General features: G+C 43.9%; 1 protein-coding gene across 2 annotated transcripts in view; it reads left to right on the top strand.

The window, feature by feature from the left end:
- EXT2 (exostosin glycosyltransferase 2) overlaps positions 1-19,670 on the top strand; it is a 1,411,400-nt gene that overhangs the window by 1,342,300 nt on the left and 49,430 nt on the right. For both annotated transcript variants that reach the window (XM_069623317.1, XM_069623316.1), the window contains exons 11-12: positions 10,882-11,025; positions 12,274-12,402. In XM_069623317.1, coding sequence (XP_069479418.1) covers positions 10,882-11,025; positions 12,274-12,402 — 273 coding nt within the window. The remainder of the gene's footprint in view (positions 1-10,881; positions 11,026-12,273; positions 12,403-19,670) is intronic.

Genomic DNA, 19,670 nt, shown 5'->3' with positions numbered 1-19,670 from the left:
AAGAGAGGACTCGCACCTGCAGCTCAGTCACAAACACCAGGTGAATAAAAGGTGGGAAGGCAAAAGAGCACAGAGAGGGAGAGAAAGGCGAGACACTGCTGAGAGCCGTTGCATGCAGAGCTGCTATGTGACAAGGATCAGAATACCAGAGACTGCAGAAACTGGCGGTCCGAACTGGGATGGTGTGAGAACAGGAGTTCTCTGGTGCCAACTGTAAGGCAAGCGAAGGTGGCGTGCTGAAGGGCCGACCGTCTAACAAAGAGGCAGTGTGTTCATTCTCCTGCGGCACTGCGAGAGCGTGTGAGTGTCTCAGGGGCAGAGGAGTGAACCCTGGAGGCAATTAAGTTGGAGCAAGTCCATTGTGATATGCGAGGAACCTGCAGAGGAAGCCAGTGAGTTTCAGAAACTAGGAAACCCGGTTTGAAACTGACCGCGGGCGCTGTGAAGGAACTGGTAATTGTGAATGCATACATTTTAGCCGAGTGGTTGCGTGCGTCTGAAAGGAGTGGAACACATTCTCTAAAGTCTTAGTCTGAACTGTTAATTGAATTTACAATCACATAAAGTGTTAAAGGGACCGTGCACCTTGACAAAAGAGCAGGATCAGTTCTGAAAGGTTCCAATCTGCAAAATAGACATTTCAATGGTGTAAATAAATCTTTATCTCTCAATTTTATAAAATACATCAGGCTATTTAAACTTCGAACTGAATCAAAATAAAGCAGATAGTTTTTTCTAAATGCTGTATTGAATGCAAATCAACCAACGGAAGGTAAATACCAGACACTCTGAATCTTTCAAACCACTAAAACTGAAATTAAAACTAAACAAGAGTGTAGTAGACACTTATGTTGTGAACTACTTTGAACTTGGGGAAGGAAACCCCAGTGCTTCTATTGTGAACTATTCTGATCTTGAGGAAGGGAACCCTAGGGCTTCAGTTGTGAACTGCCTTAAACTTGGGGAAGGGAACCCCCGGGTCCTTATTCAAAGTATTTCCCTTTTAGTCTATGGAGGATAATTCTGAGACATTGTTTTGAAACTACATTATTATGAAATTATTTCACACTTGGAGAAGGGGGTTCAAAAGAAGCTTCGAGCTGGAAGAAGCTCAGGACCTTCGGTTGAACACTTGTTTTCTTTTGGTTGCTGATACCCCAGCACATTGTACAGAATAAGTTGTGAGGCAACCCTTGGTTTTGGGCACAGACAGATCCTTCAGTTGAACTCCTTCACTCAGACGTGCCTCAGTTTTCTTTAGGTAGGGAAATTCCACCTTAGATGGGGCAAGTGAGGCCTTTTTCCATCCTGACATTTAAGTAAATAAAAGTTTTTTTGAAATTTGAATCTGTTGTCTGTGTCCTTCATGATACCTTAATACCGGCTACTCCTTTGCTCCACTCAACTTTGCAAAAAGTATCTAGTTCAAGCTACCCAGATCCCCTTCACCTAACCGTCACCATGCCTGATGGTCCTCCATGAAAAATAACTCTTTAAATTCCTGCACAAGTCTATAACTCCATCCATGGTGTTTCCTCCTCCCCACACTGCCTCACTTACTGCTTCTCACTGATCTGACCCCCTTGAAACCTGCATTCTTCAGCTTTTCACAACCTATCAGTCCTAGGCCCCCCTGTGCTGCTTTCCTGCTTTCGCTCCCTTTCCCAACTTGGCCCATTATACTGGAATGTCTCCTCACGGCTATCAAAGCCATCTCTTCAGTCGAACTCTTCAAAGCATGGTTCAAGCTTTACCTGCTAGAGATAGGTGTCCTGTGAACCCTCACCCTCTACCAAAACTAACCACCTCTTAAACATTCTGCCTTCAGGACCCCACCATAATTTGTAAATGTGTAAAAACTGCCCTCAGGCTGTCATTGTTAGAAAATGTGTCTTGCTGTCCCTCTCTTACCACCTTCACCACCCGGTGTCTGTCTTTCAGGCAAACAATGCTTTTATGCAAAGCCACCTTATACTAGGACTGCCTCTGCTCTCTGTTGTCGTCTGCTCCGTAAGTAATGTTTGTATGAAATCGCACCCTGTTCTTCAATAAATGTCTATACTTCAGTGCTTGCCTCCTGAGAGAGCACTTGTTTAACAGAGGGAGTCGAGGAAGCATCAGATTGTGCTGCTTCACAAAAATGTATACACCTTCCGGAAAAGCATCTGTTGCATGGTTCATTTGGGTATTGTGACAGTTGCTTCAGGGAGCCTAGAAGATGGTTTCCAGGAGATACTGGGGCTCTTTTAAAGCTGCCAACGTCACAATGCTGGCCTCAGACGTGTTATAGAGGGGATCTCTTAGAGCCTCTATGTGATCCCTACCCTTCTGTGCTACACCCCACAGAACTGCTCATGGACCGTCCCTTTTGGTATGTGAGCATAATATGTAGGATAGTTGTTTAATAGTGAGGCATGTTGTGCTTAAGAAGTCTGTCCATTAGCCTCTGCCTGTGGGTCACCATAGGCCGCTAACTGCCTCAAAGAGAAAGCAAATTTCATCGGGTGATTGGTGCATGAACACAGTTTGTGAACTGGCATGCTGGTAAAGGGGAGCTTGTGGTCCAAACAGTGGAACAGAGCAGCACAAATAATGGAAACACAGCAGTGGCAAACACCAGCTGCACCATCCTGGGTTTGGGCGGTCATGGAGACTATACTGTCTGACCCCAACATGGCACACTGCCTTCTTCTGCTTTGTTGTGCAATAATCCAAACGATTTTACATGAGGAATCGGTAGTCCAATCAGGGCCCTGCCAGTGAGAGGATCTGCTCCCGATTGTCAGATGACTGACACAGATACCTGACAAAAAAGCCCAATTGAAATCCCGGGAGAGCTATCAAAATCGGGAGGAGAGAAAGGCATGGAAAAGAGGGGAGTGTGTGAGAGGAAAGTGGGGGAGGGGGGAGTGTGGAGGAGAAAGAGCTTTTAGAGATAGAGGGGGAAGTCACCTTTAAAACACTACTCATTATTTTGAATACAATGTAAATAAATTCACAGTGGACTGCGTACATTAATCATTCTAACATTTTCATTAACCTTATATATCAAGTCTACTTTGCAATGTCACACAAACATCCATACAAAGAAAAACAAATATGGCTATGCTAGAAAATGTGCTCAGATACTTTACTATATGAGGAGACACAAATTGACATTGATGGTTTCACAAACATTGAAATCAAACAATCTATAGTAGAGAACTGTCTTCCTTAAACCCACCCCCTTTGTTATGAAAAGGTGAAGCAGTTTCTAAAATAAAGTTTAAAACAAACCAGTTTACTTTTGTATGAAACCCTCCTGTTGTAAAGCACTTTACTGCTCCCGAGATTAATAACACAATTAAACATTTTTGTTGACATCAGAGAAATATGCTTCATTTAAAATGTGGTTCTCCTATTCTAGTCCTGATTTAAGTATAAAATGTTGACATACAAACTATAGTTTCCTAGCTTGGGATAGACACTGTTTGATCTTCTATGTTATTGGATTTGTTGCAAATAATTGCAAAGGCTTGGATTTCTCAGGATGTTTGTTGCTTTTGGAATGCTGGGACAGGACTTAATTTACAAGGAATCCGGTTCACCCTCACAACACCCCAGTTTCATGTGTTCATTATGAATGCATTTCATTTACTTTATTATCTATGCAAAACAACAATTAAAGAACTACTTATTCCACATTTCAATTTCAGATGTCTAAAGCTTCCAGAAATCCAACATTTTGGGAGAAAAGTTGTAGTACAATGATGTTACATAGGGTTTCAATTTTAATAAAGCTCAAACACATTGCACTACAGTCCTTTCTATTGGTATACCTTTTTTTAAACGGGTTCCCAAAATACTTGTAATTCTATTCGGGATTTAATTCTCTTAACAAATCTCTAATCTGGGCTCATAGGCATTCCATTTTTGTTCCTTTCATGGGCACATGAACGGTATGGTTACAGACTGGCCCTAGGCAGCGCCGTCAGATAACCTTCCCCCCCCCCCCCAAGTCTGTTCACCTTCTCGAAAATACCCCGTAGATAATCTGGTCTCCTACTTTTGTGAAAGATTCTCTGCACTCATTCCAGTCTGGATACAGCCTTTTTAAAGAGATTTCCCCAATTTGGGTATTACTCACTTTGCGTGCAGCCCATTTCACTGAATCCTGTTCCCCTGCATTTTTGTGGTGGTCACCACCACTGCATTTTTGTTGTATAATGCGGTTAAACAAAATGGAGGGAACAAGATTTGATTAAATGGGCTGTGAGTAAATATCAGGGATCCACAAGTTGGAACCTAAATCTGCTTCTCTCCTATCTGATGCGCTCTTGCTTCTATTTGTCCCAATACTCTCCCTTTTTCCAATGCATTTGATCACAAGTACCCAGTAAACTTCATCCAGGCTGCATCATTTGACATTGTTTTGGTTTGGGCTGACCCTGTGATGGGTTACACTCACTTTCTCAAACCCACTAATGCCTTTCTTACTGCTTCTGTTGTCCATTGTTTTGGATGCATCACAAGGGGATGTCAACTACAAGCTAGCCCCACTCTAGGAGTGAAAACTGATAATGAAGTAATATATACATTTTTCAAATAATAATCTATGTGGACATGTAATACTGGTACAAATTACAAACTCGGATCCGTAAGAATATTCTGAATCCGGAGATATCCCTTATGTTTCTGCCACTTCATGCATGTTGAAGTTATTAAAATATGCAAAGTATGCATACAATTTATTTACATTTTAATTACTTATGCATTGGATTCTGATTTTTCAGTGACACAAATGCTTCAGAAATTATAACTGCTAATGTAATTACAACTGTCACTTTTTATATGCACATTTGTAAAGTCTATTTTACTACACATGAACTGAGCCTCATATATGTGGCTTAGATCTTTATCCATAGAAACCATTTGAACTCGACACCTGTTAATTACTGGATAGGTTGTCTTTTCAGATTGCCTAAAAAATAAGAACATGGTTTTGGGCTGAATTCCCAATATAACACTCGTATTTAATGTTTTTTTTTTAAGTTCAAGAACAGGGCCAGTTTGCCTTACACATCTGATCTGCTTATATTAATGCATTGATGTAAGTGTTATGTTAATGGGGTCTAGAGATGCTTGTTTTACAAACAGCTTTCCTAATTGTTGTTTTGCATGGTGTATACATTTTTGTTGATTTTGAGTCCAGGAATTTCATTGTTGCATCTAAAAGAAAAAAAGTCTAATTTGAACTACATTTACTTGTAATAGCAATCAAACGATGGGGTTGGTTGTCGGTCAACTGATATGGTGTAATATAAAAACATTTTGAACTAACTTTACATTGTGTTATTTCCTTGTGTAGGACAATAGTGTGAATCAAATTGTTCTTATCCACATTAAACCCTACATTGTGCCCCCATTCACCAGAATCATTTCTCAAATCATTTAACAGAGTATTTAGTCTCACTAGCAATTTCAGTGAGTCCTTTACAACTCTGTTGCATCTTTGCACCACACCATTGGCCTGGGGTGATGTAATTCGGGTGTGAGACAAATGCACCAACATTAAAAGGAGCACCAAAGCATCTGCATCAGTTGTAGCAGTTTGATCCACCTTCTAAATTCTTGTGCAGGCCAGGGAATCCCTGCCCTGGAAGTGACAAACACTAATTTAATATGTATCCAAAAGCTGTAGATGGCACAAGGTTTACTGCAGGTGAAAGAAATAAATGTGTATGCACAGTGTGCAGACAAGCAGCATGTTGGTAGAGCCCCAGGAAGAAGAGAATAAAGACTTAAATGCATATGATGAATTGGTGGTGAGGATGGGCGAGAGATTTACACCAAACGAAATGTAATTGTGCGACATCGTAATTTTTGTACCTAGGAGCCAACCACCCAGGGAATCCATAGATTAGTTTGTAGCCACTTTCCAGATGACGGCATCCAGCTGCAACTTTGTGCAATCTCTATAGGTCATAACAGCTCAGTTGATTGGTTACACCAAAAATCCCTATATCAGAGAATGCCTTTGTCAGGTATATGGCTTTGTCAAGGGAAGGTTTCGTCTCTTGCTAAAGATAATTGCATGCTCCAAGGTCATTGAGTCAGAGTAGAAAAGAGCCCATAGCCCAGTCTGTGCTACCTCAGATCAGGCCTGTAAGGAAACGGAGGACAATAAAAACCTGACCAACTCCATCAGCCATGGGCGGTGCAGTGTTATTGCTGCTGAGACTCCTGCCACATATAAAGAGTTCCCTGTGCTAGGAAAGGGCTGCAAGGTGTGTGGATTTACCAGCCAACTCGCCAAATGTTTCAAGACATTTCAGAAGCTTAAGGGATTCAGAGTGAAAACCAAGAGAAGAAAGAAGTGGACATCATTGTAAAAGGAGATGAAAGTAGGGACACTGCGGATGAACTGTACACATCCATCAAAGACAGCGTTCTAGTTGTCGAAGAAGCTAGCATAGAGATATTTGCCTATCTGCTAAGTCCAGTGTTCCTGATCATTATGTATAGGGTAGACCTAGACCTAAGGGCAGACTCTGGTTCCCTTCACACTGTAATCCCTGATGAGATGTAAATTAATAAGTGGGGTCGTGGGAGTACCTCTGCCAGACATTAGTCCTGGTTACGAAATCCTTACCCAGATTCTTTAGCTCACTATCTTTCACAGAGGAGAAATATCCAACACATATCACTCTTTGTCCTGACCTGGGGCTGTCCAGCACCGGAATGCCTGGCAATTCTCCTCTGAACAAGAGTACCAACAGCAACGCCAGACACGTTTTTCGGTCTGGTTGGACCTCATCAGTAGGGTGGATCTGTGAATCTCTAAGAATAGTGAGCAAGGAGTCCACGTCTGGATTCCCCTCGTAACTTAGGGTACGACCCACAGTTAATTAAATATGCAAATTAACATGGGGGATCCTGGGAGTACCTCTGCCAGACATTAGTCCTGGTTACGAGATCCTTAACCAGATTCTTTAGCTCACTATCTTTCACAGAGGCGATGGACAGGCAAAGCTGGAAGCCTTGGTGGGAAAGCCCCAAACACCACCCTTCAAAGCACACTTTGTTTCACTGAATGTAGCCCTTTCTGTGAGAGGAGCTGTGTTTGAGTGTTACTTTGACATCCTAGAACAGTTGTAACAGGATGCAAAATGTGCACTCGCATCTATCAATTTCTGTCTCCACAGACCCAGGTGTGGGCACAATATTGTCTCCTGACAAAAACTGGTGCTGCTCAATCCCTATTACATTATGCCAAATCCAACCTCACTAACCCATGTTGTTGGCTCTCCTCTGGACTCTGCACAATCAATCTTTATCCTCTGCATATGTGATTTCCAGAGCGGGACAAAATAATCAAAATGCTGCATCACTGATGGCATCAAGATCACATAAGCTATCTTTCACATAATTTGAGGGATTTAAAAAAGGCAGCAACTGCTAAAGTATCAGAGGTAGTACTACCACTTAAACATCTGTTTCAAATGTGCATTTCTTGAACCCATTGATTATCAGGGAACAATTTACTCAGGTAGCAAGACCTCTTCTCATTAAGCCCATGACAAATAGACAACCAATATCTAGTAGATTTCACGAATCTGCACCCTGCATCCTCAGGAGTGATAATGCGACTGCGTAGGAGAGTATCCTTAGTTAGCAGTAAGTTCCATCTGAACTTAAAGAATATTTTCCTGTAGTGAAGATCGGGACATGTAATGGGATATGATGCAGTTTCACCCCTCTTTTTATGTTCGTGATGGAGATGTGACATAGATGAATAACCCAATAATTTTCTGTGGGTCTCAATCCAGTCGTGGTCAAATAGTTGATTGTTGACCTTAGTTGGATTTAGCATTAAGGTGTCAGCATTCATGCTTATTTTATGTAAAATGCCCTCACAATGATTTCTGATGACTCTGTAACATTGTATTATCATGAATTGACTTTCTTTTTTCTAAGAAGTTGCTATACTGAATAGAACACGCAATACCCATGCCAAGAGGCAAACCCTTTCCATAGTGAAATGACGTACTGTTGAAACCCATCCACCCGATCTGTGAAGTTGTCAACTCTTGAGAGACTTCAGACCTAAATATGGTATTGTTACCTGATGCTGGAAGAGTGACACTAAAGCTTCTGGGTAATTACTTAGTAAGAAGAGGTGTGAGGAAGCTGGAGAAGGGGAGTTTGGGTGCTTGTAAAGAAATTGCAGAAGTTAACCTCTAATGTTAAAAGACTGCTGCAGTTGAAAGAAATTACATCTTGTGGGCAGAGACAGGTTATCCTTACGGCAGTTAGACAGAAGATGGGAAGAGGCTGCCCCCTTTTAGAAAGGCATTAAAGGGAAGAGTGCCTTGCCTACCTGAGAGGTCGAAGTGTCTTGTCAAACTTTGCTCATTATTTTGAAGTACAAAACAGTGGGAGAAATACTTGAACTGTGGTGGTATACAAAATTGTCATTGGATGTCACATTGGCGTGGTTTTGAAGTTGTGGCATACTGTGAAACACAACTAACTGTACTCCTAGTAACAACAGTAGAAGAGTGGTTGTTAAAAGGAAGTAGCAACCCAAAGAAAAGGCATCCTGACAAATATACCAAATGTATTGCATAAGTCTTCCCCATTGTAAAGTTAAAGATGGAGAAGTTGTATACCTATTCTTTTTAACTGTGGCAAACAATCTTGAAGAGACCATAACCAGGATTACCATTGGTGCGATTTTCTTTGATGGATATTGGAAGGGGATCTTTTCAACCAAACCAGAGAATGGTTACCAGTGGATTTTTGGGGGATGAACTTTTGTTTTGACCTCGAACTGATAAGAACTTGTTCAAGACTTTTATTTTCCTTTGAACATTTTTGTAGCTGACTTTGAAATCTGGGGAAAAGGATTTTCCCCAGGACAGGTGAAGGTCATCCAAATATTGTTTAATATATTGTGTTGCTTTATATTGACTTTGATTGTTCTTTATAGAGAGGGCCAGTTTACCCATGCTAGAGATTGCTCCCTTAGCCTTTAGAATAGGTAGGGAATTCCTCGTTGGAGTAGGGCAAGCAAGGCTTTATTTGCAGCTTTTTCACTTTAATAACATGTCTTCCTTCGAGAAAACTACAAGCAGTTGTCCGCCTCGCATTACACACCACTCACAGTGGTGAGACCGGATGAGATGAGAGATGAGATGATTGGTATTAAGTGTGTTATAAATAACCTGAGGTTTCTAAGTGCGGACCCTGGGATCGAACCTGTGTTTGCCCCATGTCGTCTTGTTTCCATGGCGAGCATGTTGCTCCTGAGCTCCCTCCCGATACTAGGGATGTGTCCCTGGAGAGCAAAGGCTTTCTACACACAGCTGGCAGCAGCAGTCAGGTAGTACCTTCCAGACCCTGAGTGATGCACATGGCAGTCTGAGCTCCCTAGGCTCCAAGCTCAACGGCTTCGGCATCAAGCACCAGACCAACCACTACAGGTTCATTGTGGTGAGCGAGGACCCACATCAGCGTCTAGCTGAGCTTCCATTGGAAGTACTGCATCATACAGAAGATAAGAAATCTGCTGTAGTGATAGGACAATGCAACATTGACACAGACTTCGAACGTATGGCCTCTTTTATTTAGACGTTCCTGACAGGACAGAGGAGCTGGGGAGGAGGGGCTGCTGCATTGGATGCTGGTGCCTGCAATATCCCTAGTTGTTGTAACCCCAACACACCCAGCACCTTCCTGAGGAGGTGGAAGACGAGCTACTTGAGGCTCAAAATGGGTATATAAAATGTTTCTTGGGAGGACGGATGGCTCCTGGCTCATTGATATTCATGAATGGCTCAATGTACACTCATGAAAATGGATGAGCAGGGCCAACACCAGGCAGCGGCCTGTCACCTTCTGCTGCTGCTGTTGTTGTGAAATAAGCCAAAGATCTTTAGTGTGCAAATGCATTATGTGGTATAGAGGATTGACCCGTTGAATAAATACATGTATGTTACCCCATATTAATATAATTGTACATCAGTTTGCAGTCAACCATATTCTATCTTCTAAAATTCTGCACCATTTAGTGCCTTGGCTGATGGGATCATTTATCCTAACCCTAACTCAAATCCTTACTTTTAGGCTTATTCTAACCAACGTACTATTGCAAACCAGGAGCATGCCGCCTAAATGTATTATAGCCCTCATACTAGCTCCTCTTCATGGTACTTTGCATGTGGGGGATCTTGCACACTCTGCGGTGTATAGGAAATTATGTTCCAACCTGTCCAGGAGGAGAATATTGTAAAGGCACATTAACATTGCTTGGAATGTTTCTTTATGTACCACCATGGTATTTCAGTACAAAAAATATGCCGTCGAGTCCTGTATAGCGGTGCGGGCTAGAAGAGACTCGCAGAAGGCATAGGAGTAACATAAGACATTTGTTTTTCACAATTACATTTAACTACCTCCTAGGAATAGTTTTGAGTGCAATGCCACGAGCTGAATTTAAACAATCCAGTAGTGGTCAATGGGATTTAATCTCCCAACAGCTGGCGACTACATATTTCCAGAGTAAATGGGTTTGGTTGTCCTAATCTGCCATTGTTGTCTGTGTATCCAGCGATTTTCCCAGGCTATCTCTCTCTGGTTATCAATTATGCCAAACTGTGAACCTGTCCAATTTCCAAACTAAGTCTGCTTAGTGGTGAGGATGCGCTTCTCTTGTTAAACTGAAGACCAAGGTAGGAGCAGGATTAGTATTTGGGATTAATGTAATTTTACCTCCCATGATGCCATTATTAGAAGAGACTTGAGACTCAGTAAAATTAATTCCCCAGGTATAAGTGGTTAGGGGCTTAATGATGAAATGTCATCATGAACTAATGGCATTCTGTTTCTGTCCCTGCACAGGTCTGGCGTGAGTTCCCAGATCGGTTGGTTGGGTATCCAGGTCGCCTTCACCTCTGGGATCATGAAATGAACAAGTGGAAGTATGAATCGGAGTGGACCAACGAGGTGTCTATGGTGCTCACTGGTGCTGCATTCTACCACAAGGTAATGTTCCCCACCCTCATGCTTGGGGTGGTACCCAAAGTCCCTCCCTGCCACTGTGACGAGATGCCCCAGTCTGTTTGACTGTTCCTGCCTTTAATACCTAATTTCTTCCCCTGATGAGCCCTCCTTAGATACCTTGTCAGAAACACAAATACTGTTTGCACCCCCTGAGCAAAATTAAGTCCCTGAGGTGTACACCACATACCCATTTCACTGGTCTCCCCTGCTCATACGGAAAAAGCAGATAGGTGAAGGGTGTTAAAGGGGTCTCTCCACATTGAGGGTCAGGCAACTTTGGAGACTGGAATGGGGAATGGCAGGTTAGGGGTCAGAGCAAAGCAGCAAACACGCCACACCCCCAGCATGAAAGTAACGTGTGTGAAAAGAGTTGTGTATTAATACAACATGGATCCTGTAAATCTGGTACTATATAAAATGTCCAGGGATTATTCCTGCGTGTGAGGGTATGAGAGAGGGATGTAGCTATACATGTTCATAATTGCTGCCTGCTTCTGTGTGAGAGCTACATTTGCCTTAACCAGATATGACCTGCTTGTTAGTGGAATCTCAGAGTCAAGCCAGTCACCTTAGAGAGCGCCCAGGAAAATGCCAGAGGAAAGTTAAATGTGGCAGCTCTCACTGATTGGGTAGATTCAAGAATGTTTGACTGCACCTAAATATCTGTTTGGGCCTGGGTTCCCTCTCCAGTGCAAGTACTCCTTTGAAGCACTGGGCCTCCCCTGTTGCTTTGTAACCCTTTGTAATATTCTTACAGCCTGATTAGAAGAAGAACTTGAAGGTAGAATTGGCTCCTAATTTACATGAGTTACTAGGTGCAAGTACTGATTACAAAATATATCTGCTTTAGAAATACCCCAATTAGGAAAGTGAATTTACTTTTTTACTCTCTAAAGAATAGATCTAAATAGGGATTCAAACAATCTCACTTCAAAGTCTTATTTGGATCCTTACTTGTATGTGCATGTGCCAATGTAAGGATGTTTTCCTCCTTGGAAGTAACAAATGGTCCAAACAATTGTTTCTGCTCCTCAATTCATTGAAGGGTTTTTTTAAAAAAAAAAATGTAGCCTTCGAACAAGCAGTTACAGCGCTGCATTGTGTCCAGAATTGAGCACACACACACATTGCTTTCAATACTATTTTGTCACTTTTGCTGGAATAATGCATTCTACAATCCTATCAAGACATGATTGTGTCTAAACTGCACAATGCTTTTTACATCCACAGTATTTTAACTATTTGTACACCTACAAGATGCCTGGGGACATCAAGAATTGGGTCGATGCTCACATGAACTGCGAAGACATTGCCATGAACTTCCTAGTGGCTAACGTGACTGGCAAGGCCCCCATTAAGGTGAGCGCTCCACCAGGGTGTTTAGATAATACTGGCAAGTTGGCTCAATAGTGGGTGCATGGAACAAGTGCATATAATATAATTAACGGTGTAGATAACAGCAAATAAATCTGCTGACGATTATGCAGTTTTTCCAAGTGCATTGAGGCACCACCATGCAAGTGGGGGGGGGGGGGGACAACAGAAAAAAAAGAGAGACGTTCTTCAGGGCATGGTGCATTCAGATCGTGCAAGTGCGCAGACAGATGCAGGAGAGGGGGGGGACAAGTGTGGCGTAGGGGACCAAGTGCCCCCAGTCAGTCAAAAGCTGATGTAAGTGCTGAGAGATGCCACTCTCATGGGTCATTGACCAAGTGCAGTAACGATGAGACAACAAGTGCAAGGCCCAGAGGCAAGTGCGAGAGGACTGACGAGGGTGCCAGGGACCTGTGAGACTGAGGTACACCAGGTGGCCAGTCAGCAGGCTGCGCAGAAAAGGATGGAGAGAGAGATAGAGCGGAGAGAAAGGTTTGCAGGGTAGAGGGAAAGAGAAGCAAGAGGAGAAGAAGAATGTCTTAAGGAGTTTCCGGAACTTAAGGAGATCAGGCTCATGACATGTTGCGGCAGCACAGAGGCTATTCCAGAGGGAGGCCCTTGCAGAGGATAAAGATCTCTCTCCAAATCTCTGCTTGGTGAACCGGCTCACTCACAGAAGGTTGGAGGTAGATGAGCAGAGCTGATGTGCAGCAGCAATATGAAGATTGTGTCCAACACCACCATAGGCCTTCCAAGGTGGATTACGTTTTGTGCCATTCATTTGGTTAACTTGTAAATGACTGTTCTAAAAACCTGTGTACTGTGTTATTATTGTGTTTATATTTATAATTACTATACAGATATTTAGCTGTGAAGAACCTTTTCTGCTGTGTGTTTCTTAGTGGTGAACAGCAATTTGTCTATTGTTAGAAAGGAATCTGCTCACTTTACATTAGAGAATGTATGCATAGGAAGGGCTATATGTGACAAGTGAGACAGTGTTGTACTTATTTTTAAGACAAAGGGTTAAAACGTGTTTCATGTCCCTGAATGTGTGTAGAACATGTGTTTCACTGGATTGCTTTTCTCCTGCAGATTCCTCGTCTGATATATATTCCCTCCAGCACTGCCGCTTCGGAACAGTTTTGACAGGGGGGCGTACTGGACCTCGACCCGGCCGTCGATCCGTCTTGCTCGGCATCTGGTCATCTGTTCTGGACATGCCAGATGTCTTATAAACACCTGCAAGCGGTGTACCGACTGTGGCAGCAAGATATCCATCACTGACCCACACGATTTGCGTCTCTGGTGCCTCGGCTCGGGTCACGAGACTTATGGGTGTCTGTCGTGTGCAAAATGCAACCCAAATCCCTACGCAATAGAGCAGCACAACTCGCTCTTGGTCGACTGCCGTCTAAATCATTGGCGCGGTCGACGGTTCAGTCTTCAGAGGTCGAAACCGAGGGGCACAGCTGCATAAAACAACCTAGGCAGAAAAAGAAATAGTCCCACTCGAGGATCCGTTCTTCCTCGTCCCGAAAGAAGAAAAGGCATCTCTGTCACAGTCAGGATTCCGATTCATTGAGAGATAAAGGTAAGCCGTTGGCAGGGCCTACCGCGCGCCAAGATTGGGAGGATATCAAGTCCTGCATGCTGGAAATATTTAAAAAGCATGCTGCAGTCAGCGCGTCTAACCCCCTCTCCATAACGCAGCAGGCTTCGGAGACAAGAGCAGCGCCCGCCATGTCCGACCGCTCTAGTGCCCCGATACCGACAATGTCAGCGCGAATAACTCTTTCGACTCAGAAAGAGGTCCCATGGAAGCCGGATCAGCCCCGTGCATCAAAGGATGTCGACGCTACGACGTCTCGATCGATATTGACATCCACCCTATCGACTCTGAAAGACAAACGCTCAATGTAAATGGTTGTCGAGAAAACCTTCACTCCACAGCTCTTGTCAGAATTTTTTGATACCATGGCAAGTATCTTCAGCAGTAATGATGCCGATGATCAGGGGGATGCCAACCCCATTTACTTGGGTACAAGAGGGATCGATTGTTTTGATGACAAAAATCAGCTTTTGCAGCTGGCTCAATGCCTTCATGACACCAGTGGTTTGGAAAACTTTCCAGTTCTCGAATTACAGCAATCCCAGCCCTATGTCCATAATATGTCCAAATGCAGGGTTTTGGTAGAAAGGGTTATTGATACCCTAGGATATTGCATTAAACTGTGGTGCCGATATAAGGTTATTACCATACAGCTATCTTAGACGAAAACCTTACCACAGAGCGCAATATGCCTTTAAACCCTGCCATTGCGGATCCATTAACAATTATGTTGCAACATCCTTGTTCTATTCCTCCCATCAGCTCCACCATTTCTGGGCAATCTCGGCTGACTAGAGGAAACATCTTCATTTCTCTCTCCCTTCCCCGGAGGGGCTGGTTATGCAGGCTGCCAATGTGTCATCTAGACTGGCATCTTCCACTTCCATCCTGCCTCCCGACAGGGAAGCTACAAAGGTTGATGCCTTAGCAAAGAGAGTATTTACCTCGGGCAGTATGCCCTTTAAGGGTACAAATGTGGCAAGCAGTTTTGCCAAATACTCCTTCAGTCTATGGACAGCAGTTGAAAATGCTGTGCAGTATGTCCCAGAAGGAGAGATACGCGAGGGCTTCCTACAGCTAGTAGAGGATTTGGAAGAGGTTGCCAGACAATTGCTGTGAACGGGCCTGGACATCGCGGACTATGTGAGCCGATCTATGGCATCAGCAGTAACGCTAAAAAAGCAGTCCTATCTAAAAACATCTGGTTTGTCCCCTAATGTCCAAGTTAAACTTCTGGACATGCCCTTCGAGAGTGATTTTCTTTTTGGCCGGAAAGGCGCTGATTCCTTACAAAAATGTAAAGAATCCAAAATCTCTGCTAAGTCCTAGACCTAGCTTTGCAGACGGCCAAACTTGCCTTCAGCTTCGCCTCTAGGGCACGGGGCTACAGGATGTATGCTCCTTATGGCAGGAGAGCGCAGCTCACACCGGCCAGGCAAGGGCAGAAGCGTTTCTCGTGCTCCAGAAGCAGCAGAGGGGCTTTTAGAGGTCAACAGGCAGCATCATCGGTGGGGTTGATCCAGCCTCAGAAGCAGTTTTGATTTACCCCTCTCACAGCACACTGGTTGGAGGATGGTTGACCGAGCATTTTCTCCAGTGGCAGGGAATTACTTCCAAAGCTTGGGCTCTTCAGCTCATTCAGTGGGGTTGTCTGCCATTTTGACAAAACTACCGGACTTCCCCCCTGAACCCCCCACCCACAATCCAAAAGGGACAGGAGCTCCAGGAAGAACTGAGAGCCCTGTTGTTAAAGGGTGCCATGGAAGAGGTACCTCCCGAACAGAGAGGATCGGGTTGGTATTCCCATTATTTCCTGGTACCCAAAAAGGGAGGAGCTCTTTGTCCCCTTCTGGACTTCAGGGCCTTGAACAAGTTCTTGAGGAAGGACAAATTCAGGATGGTGACTTTGAGAGAGATTCTCCACGCTCTCGAACTACAGGACTGGCTTGTGTCAATAGACCTATAGGATGCTTATTTCCATGTGCCAATCCATCGAAAGCATAGGAAGTTCAAGGTGCTTCCCTTTGGTCTAACCTCAGCCCCAAGGGTCTTCAGCAAGCTTATGGCGGTAGCTGTGGCTCAGCTCAGGAGATCCAGGGTCCACGTATTTCCATATCTGGATGACTGGCTGATCTAAGGGAAGTCTGCAGTGCAGGTCTTGAACCATTTAGAGGACACCTGCTTGCTGCTGCACAAGCTGAGCTTCTCCCTAACTTCAAAGAAGTCCCAAATGATGCCAGTCCAGTGGCTCCAGTTCATAGGAGCAGTCCTAGATATCCGGGTAAGGAAAGCCTGAGGAGAGAGTAATCAGCTTAACATAAATGGTCGATTTATTCCAGAACCATGCCACTCTACCAGCGGCTTCCTTCCTCTGCTTCTTGGGTCTCGTGGCCTCCGGCATTTGTCTAGTGCCAGAGGCCAGATTACGCATGATATCCCTTCAGTGGCTCCTGAGGGGTCAGTTGTCTCAGTACCTGGGTACTCTCTCTGTTCTCATCAAGGTGTCCACTTCAGTGGTCAATGACATGTCTTGATGGCCAGACAGCAACAGTCTCCTGGCATGGGAACCCTTCTGGGCTCCCTGGCCTCAGACCCGAGTGGACACAGATGCATCTCTGAAGGGTTGTGGCGCTCAATGCGAGGATTTGCAGGCGAGTGGCCTCTGGTGAATAACGGAAGCCAAGTGGCACAACAACAGGCTGGAGTTGCGAGCTATCAGGCTTGCCCTGAAAGCATTCACCCCATCTCTGTAGGGGAAACATGTCCTCGTTCTGACAGACAACACAGTGGCAATGCACTATCTCAACAAACAAGGTAAGGTAGAGTGCACGCCTGCACCCTCTGTACGGAGGCGATGATCCTTTGGTTCTGGTTGCTGGAGAACCAGATCTCAGTTTCAGTAGTTCATCTGGCGGGCACAGAGAACAACTTGGCGGATGCTCTGAGCAGGCAGGGCATAGTCTCACATGAGTGGGAAGTGTGCCAGGAAGTCCTAGAGGAGGTCTTCTATCTCTGGGGTACCCCAGCAGTGGATCAATCGCAACAGAGTCAAACAAGAAATGCGAAACATTTTGCTCGAGGGAATTCTCAGCAAACGGTACACTGGGAGATGCGTTTCTGGTAGATTGGACCTTCGCTCTCCATTACGCTTTCCCTCCGATTCCCGTCATTCCATGGGTTCTCCGGAGGTTGAAGAGGTTTCAAGCGACCATGATCTTGATCGCCCTGGACTGGGCAAGGAGAATGTGGTACTCCAACCTCTTGGATCTGCCCATCTATCCACCTCCTAACCCAGTCGGAAGGTCAGATGCTCCACCCGACCCTGGAATCCCTCAACCTACTTGTGTGTCTCTGGAGAGGTTGAGATATGACGACTGGGACCTCTCTGAGGGAAGTACTTGGGCTGTTGCTAGCTGCACGCAGACTGTCTACAAGATCTTTGTACGCATGCAGTTAGAGAAGATTTGAGGCGTGGTGCAGGGAACGCGAGATTGATCCCATCTCTTGCTGCACCATTACAGCGCAAAGCATAAAATAAGCAGTGTCACATAGCGATTTGCTATGCAATTCTGTAGCTTTGCTAATTAATGTGGCACTAATGTAGCAAAGCTAGCTTTTTAAGTTACCCTGCTCAGTGAAAGCAGAGCTCGCTCTGCATTCCTCTCTTAGCTTTAGGGGCCTCTCCACGCTCTTTACTCTGTTTACATCAAGTTCAAAGTAGCTAATGGAAAGAGAGTGCAGCAGTAATCCTTTGCACTAAAGGCCTGTGTAGGAGTGCTAGGCAAAACATTTTTCTTTTTCAAATAATTGCAAACCATAAGTAATTCATCCTGTATTCTTCCTGATACTTATATTAAGCTAACTATATCCCATCTGGCAAAGACAAGTATGTGTGAAATTCTTTTTGTTTTGTTTTCAACACAGCAATGCAATTCCATTCCCTAAACATGTAAGTTGTTACATAATGCATAATTGCAGTATCGCTACTGTAAAACACTGCATTGTCTTCATGTGTAGCTCAGTGTATATAAATGTCAATGATTTTTATTTTGTTGGGTAAACTGCATCATATTGACGAGTAAACACTTTTGAAAATGTACATGATCACACGGCCAAATCCTTTTGATGGCATGCCTAGTTCTGTAACCTAGTTGCATACATCTTGCAACTGGTGCTCAACCCATTAGCTGAACCCATGCTCCTTATCTCATCACCCTGTTGGATTATACCAACAACCCTGAAAGTGAGATAGATGGCCACAAGCTAGAATATTCCAACCAGTTTGCCCCCGCAGGGCATGCTGTAAGGCCCGAGCGTAACTGGGCATTACCTGAAGCTGTAATGCCCCCTATGCTCTGGGCTTATTGCTTAAGTAGTGATAAATAGTTACATCCAATCTGAACATCTACTGATCTACTGCACTCATCCCACAGATAACTGGTGTATCAGCCACTTTTACCCGTTAACAATTGTCAAATATTCCCCAAAAAAAAGAAATTGGAGTGAAAATAATCCTAACAAACATATGAGCTTGACCCCCAGCTTTCACCAACACAGCGCCATGGATATGTTTGATCTAGTAGTAGAGGTAGTATCACATGAAGAAACTACAATTATTACTGCCTAATTTGAAGAGGTAAAATGTATACTTTAATGTACATGAATACCTAGGTGCAAACAAATATTTATTGTAAATACATTTCAGTTTCATAGTTAACACATTTTGCTCCTGTTGGGAATGGAACATACTCTTTTTACTTTTTAAAAAATAATATCTGGAGCAGTGACTGCACTACCATACACTGTAGCTAGCTTTGTTCTATGATTGATTGCCTTTTATTTCAGCACCGGGAGGGAGCTGGCCAAAATGTGTTCAGAGCCTTTTTATCCTATCTATTTATTTTTTGTGTCCATTTATGCAGCTAACTTTTTACATTTTACAGACACTCATCCAGGACCTGGATGACTTTTCGCCCAATCACATAGCTGTGTAGATGTCATGAAGGGTTTGTACTATTTACAGGGGATGTTTGAAACTTTTATTTAGCATTTACTTTGTTTGCAGTAAGTGTCAAATACAAGTTTCATTGTGCATGGCTGTCGTCTAGGTGGCATCAGTGTGCCAAACAAAGTGGTTTGTGGTTAAATGCACCATTTTACAGAAAGCGCATTTAAATGTGTCATCCGTTGCCAAAGGTCAAGTGCATTTCTCTTATTTCGAGTAAGTAAACTAAATTACCCGACCCTTTGGTCTTTAGTGTCATTAACCTAAGTGACGGCCCTCAGCCACTGCTCAGATGACATCTCATTGCTAGTAGTAGGCATATACTGACCGGTTTATGCTTTGGGACCAGCTAAATCTTCAATTACATGAAACAAACCGCATGTGGGTGTGGCCCCAAGTCTGCAATCAACCACATCTGAAAGCACTGCAGAGACCTCCTCCCACTTACCACCCAATCTGGGGCAACACCACACCATGTAAAAATAGCCTGAATCACTATCTCTACATCTGGGGCAGCACCCTGAATGTGTCTGGGAAAAAGAGTTGTAATCTTTGTGGGGCTTAGACTGTATTAAAAGCAAGCGACAGTTGTGGGAAACCTCACTGGTTTGGCAACACATATCCCCCACTGGCCCT

Source organism: Ambystoma mexicanum, chromosome 11, assembly GCF_040938575.1.
Source record: "Ambystoma mexicanum isolate Mex_15411 chromosome 11, UKY_AmexF1_1, whole genome shotgun sequence".
In the NCBI taxonomy this organism is placed as follows: domain Eukaryota; kingdom Metazoa; phylum Chordata; class Amphibia; order Caudata; family Ambystomatidae; genus Ambystoma; species Ambystoma mexicanum.
Note: the sequence above shows the minus strand (reverse complement) of the source record. Positions and strands in the feature narration are given on the sequence as shown.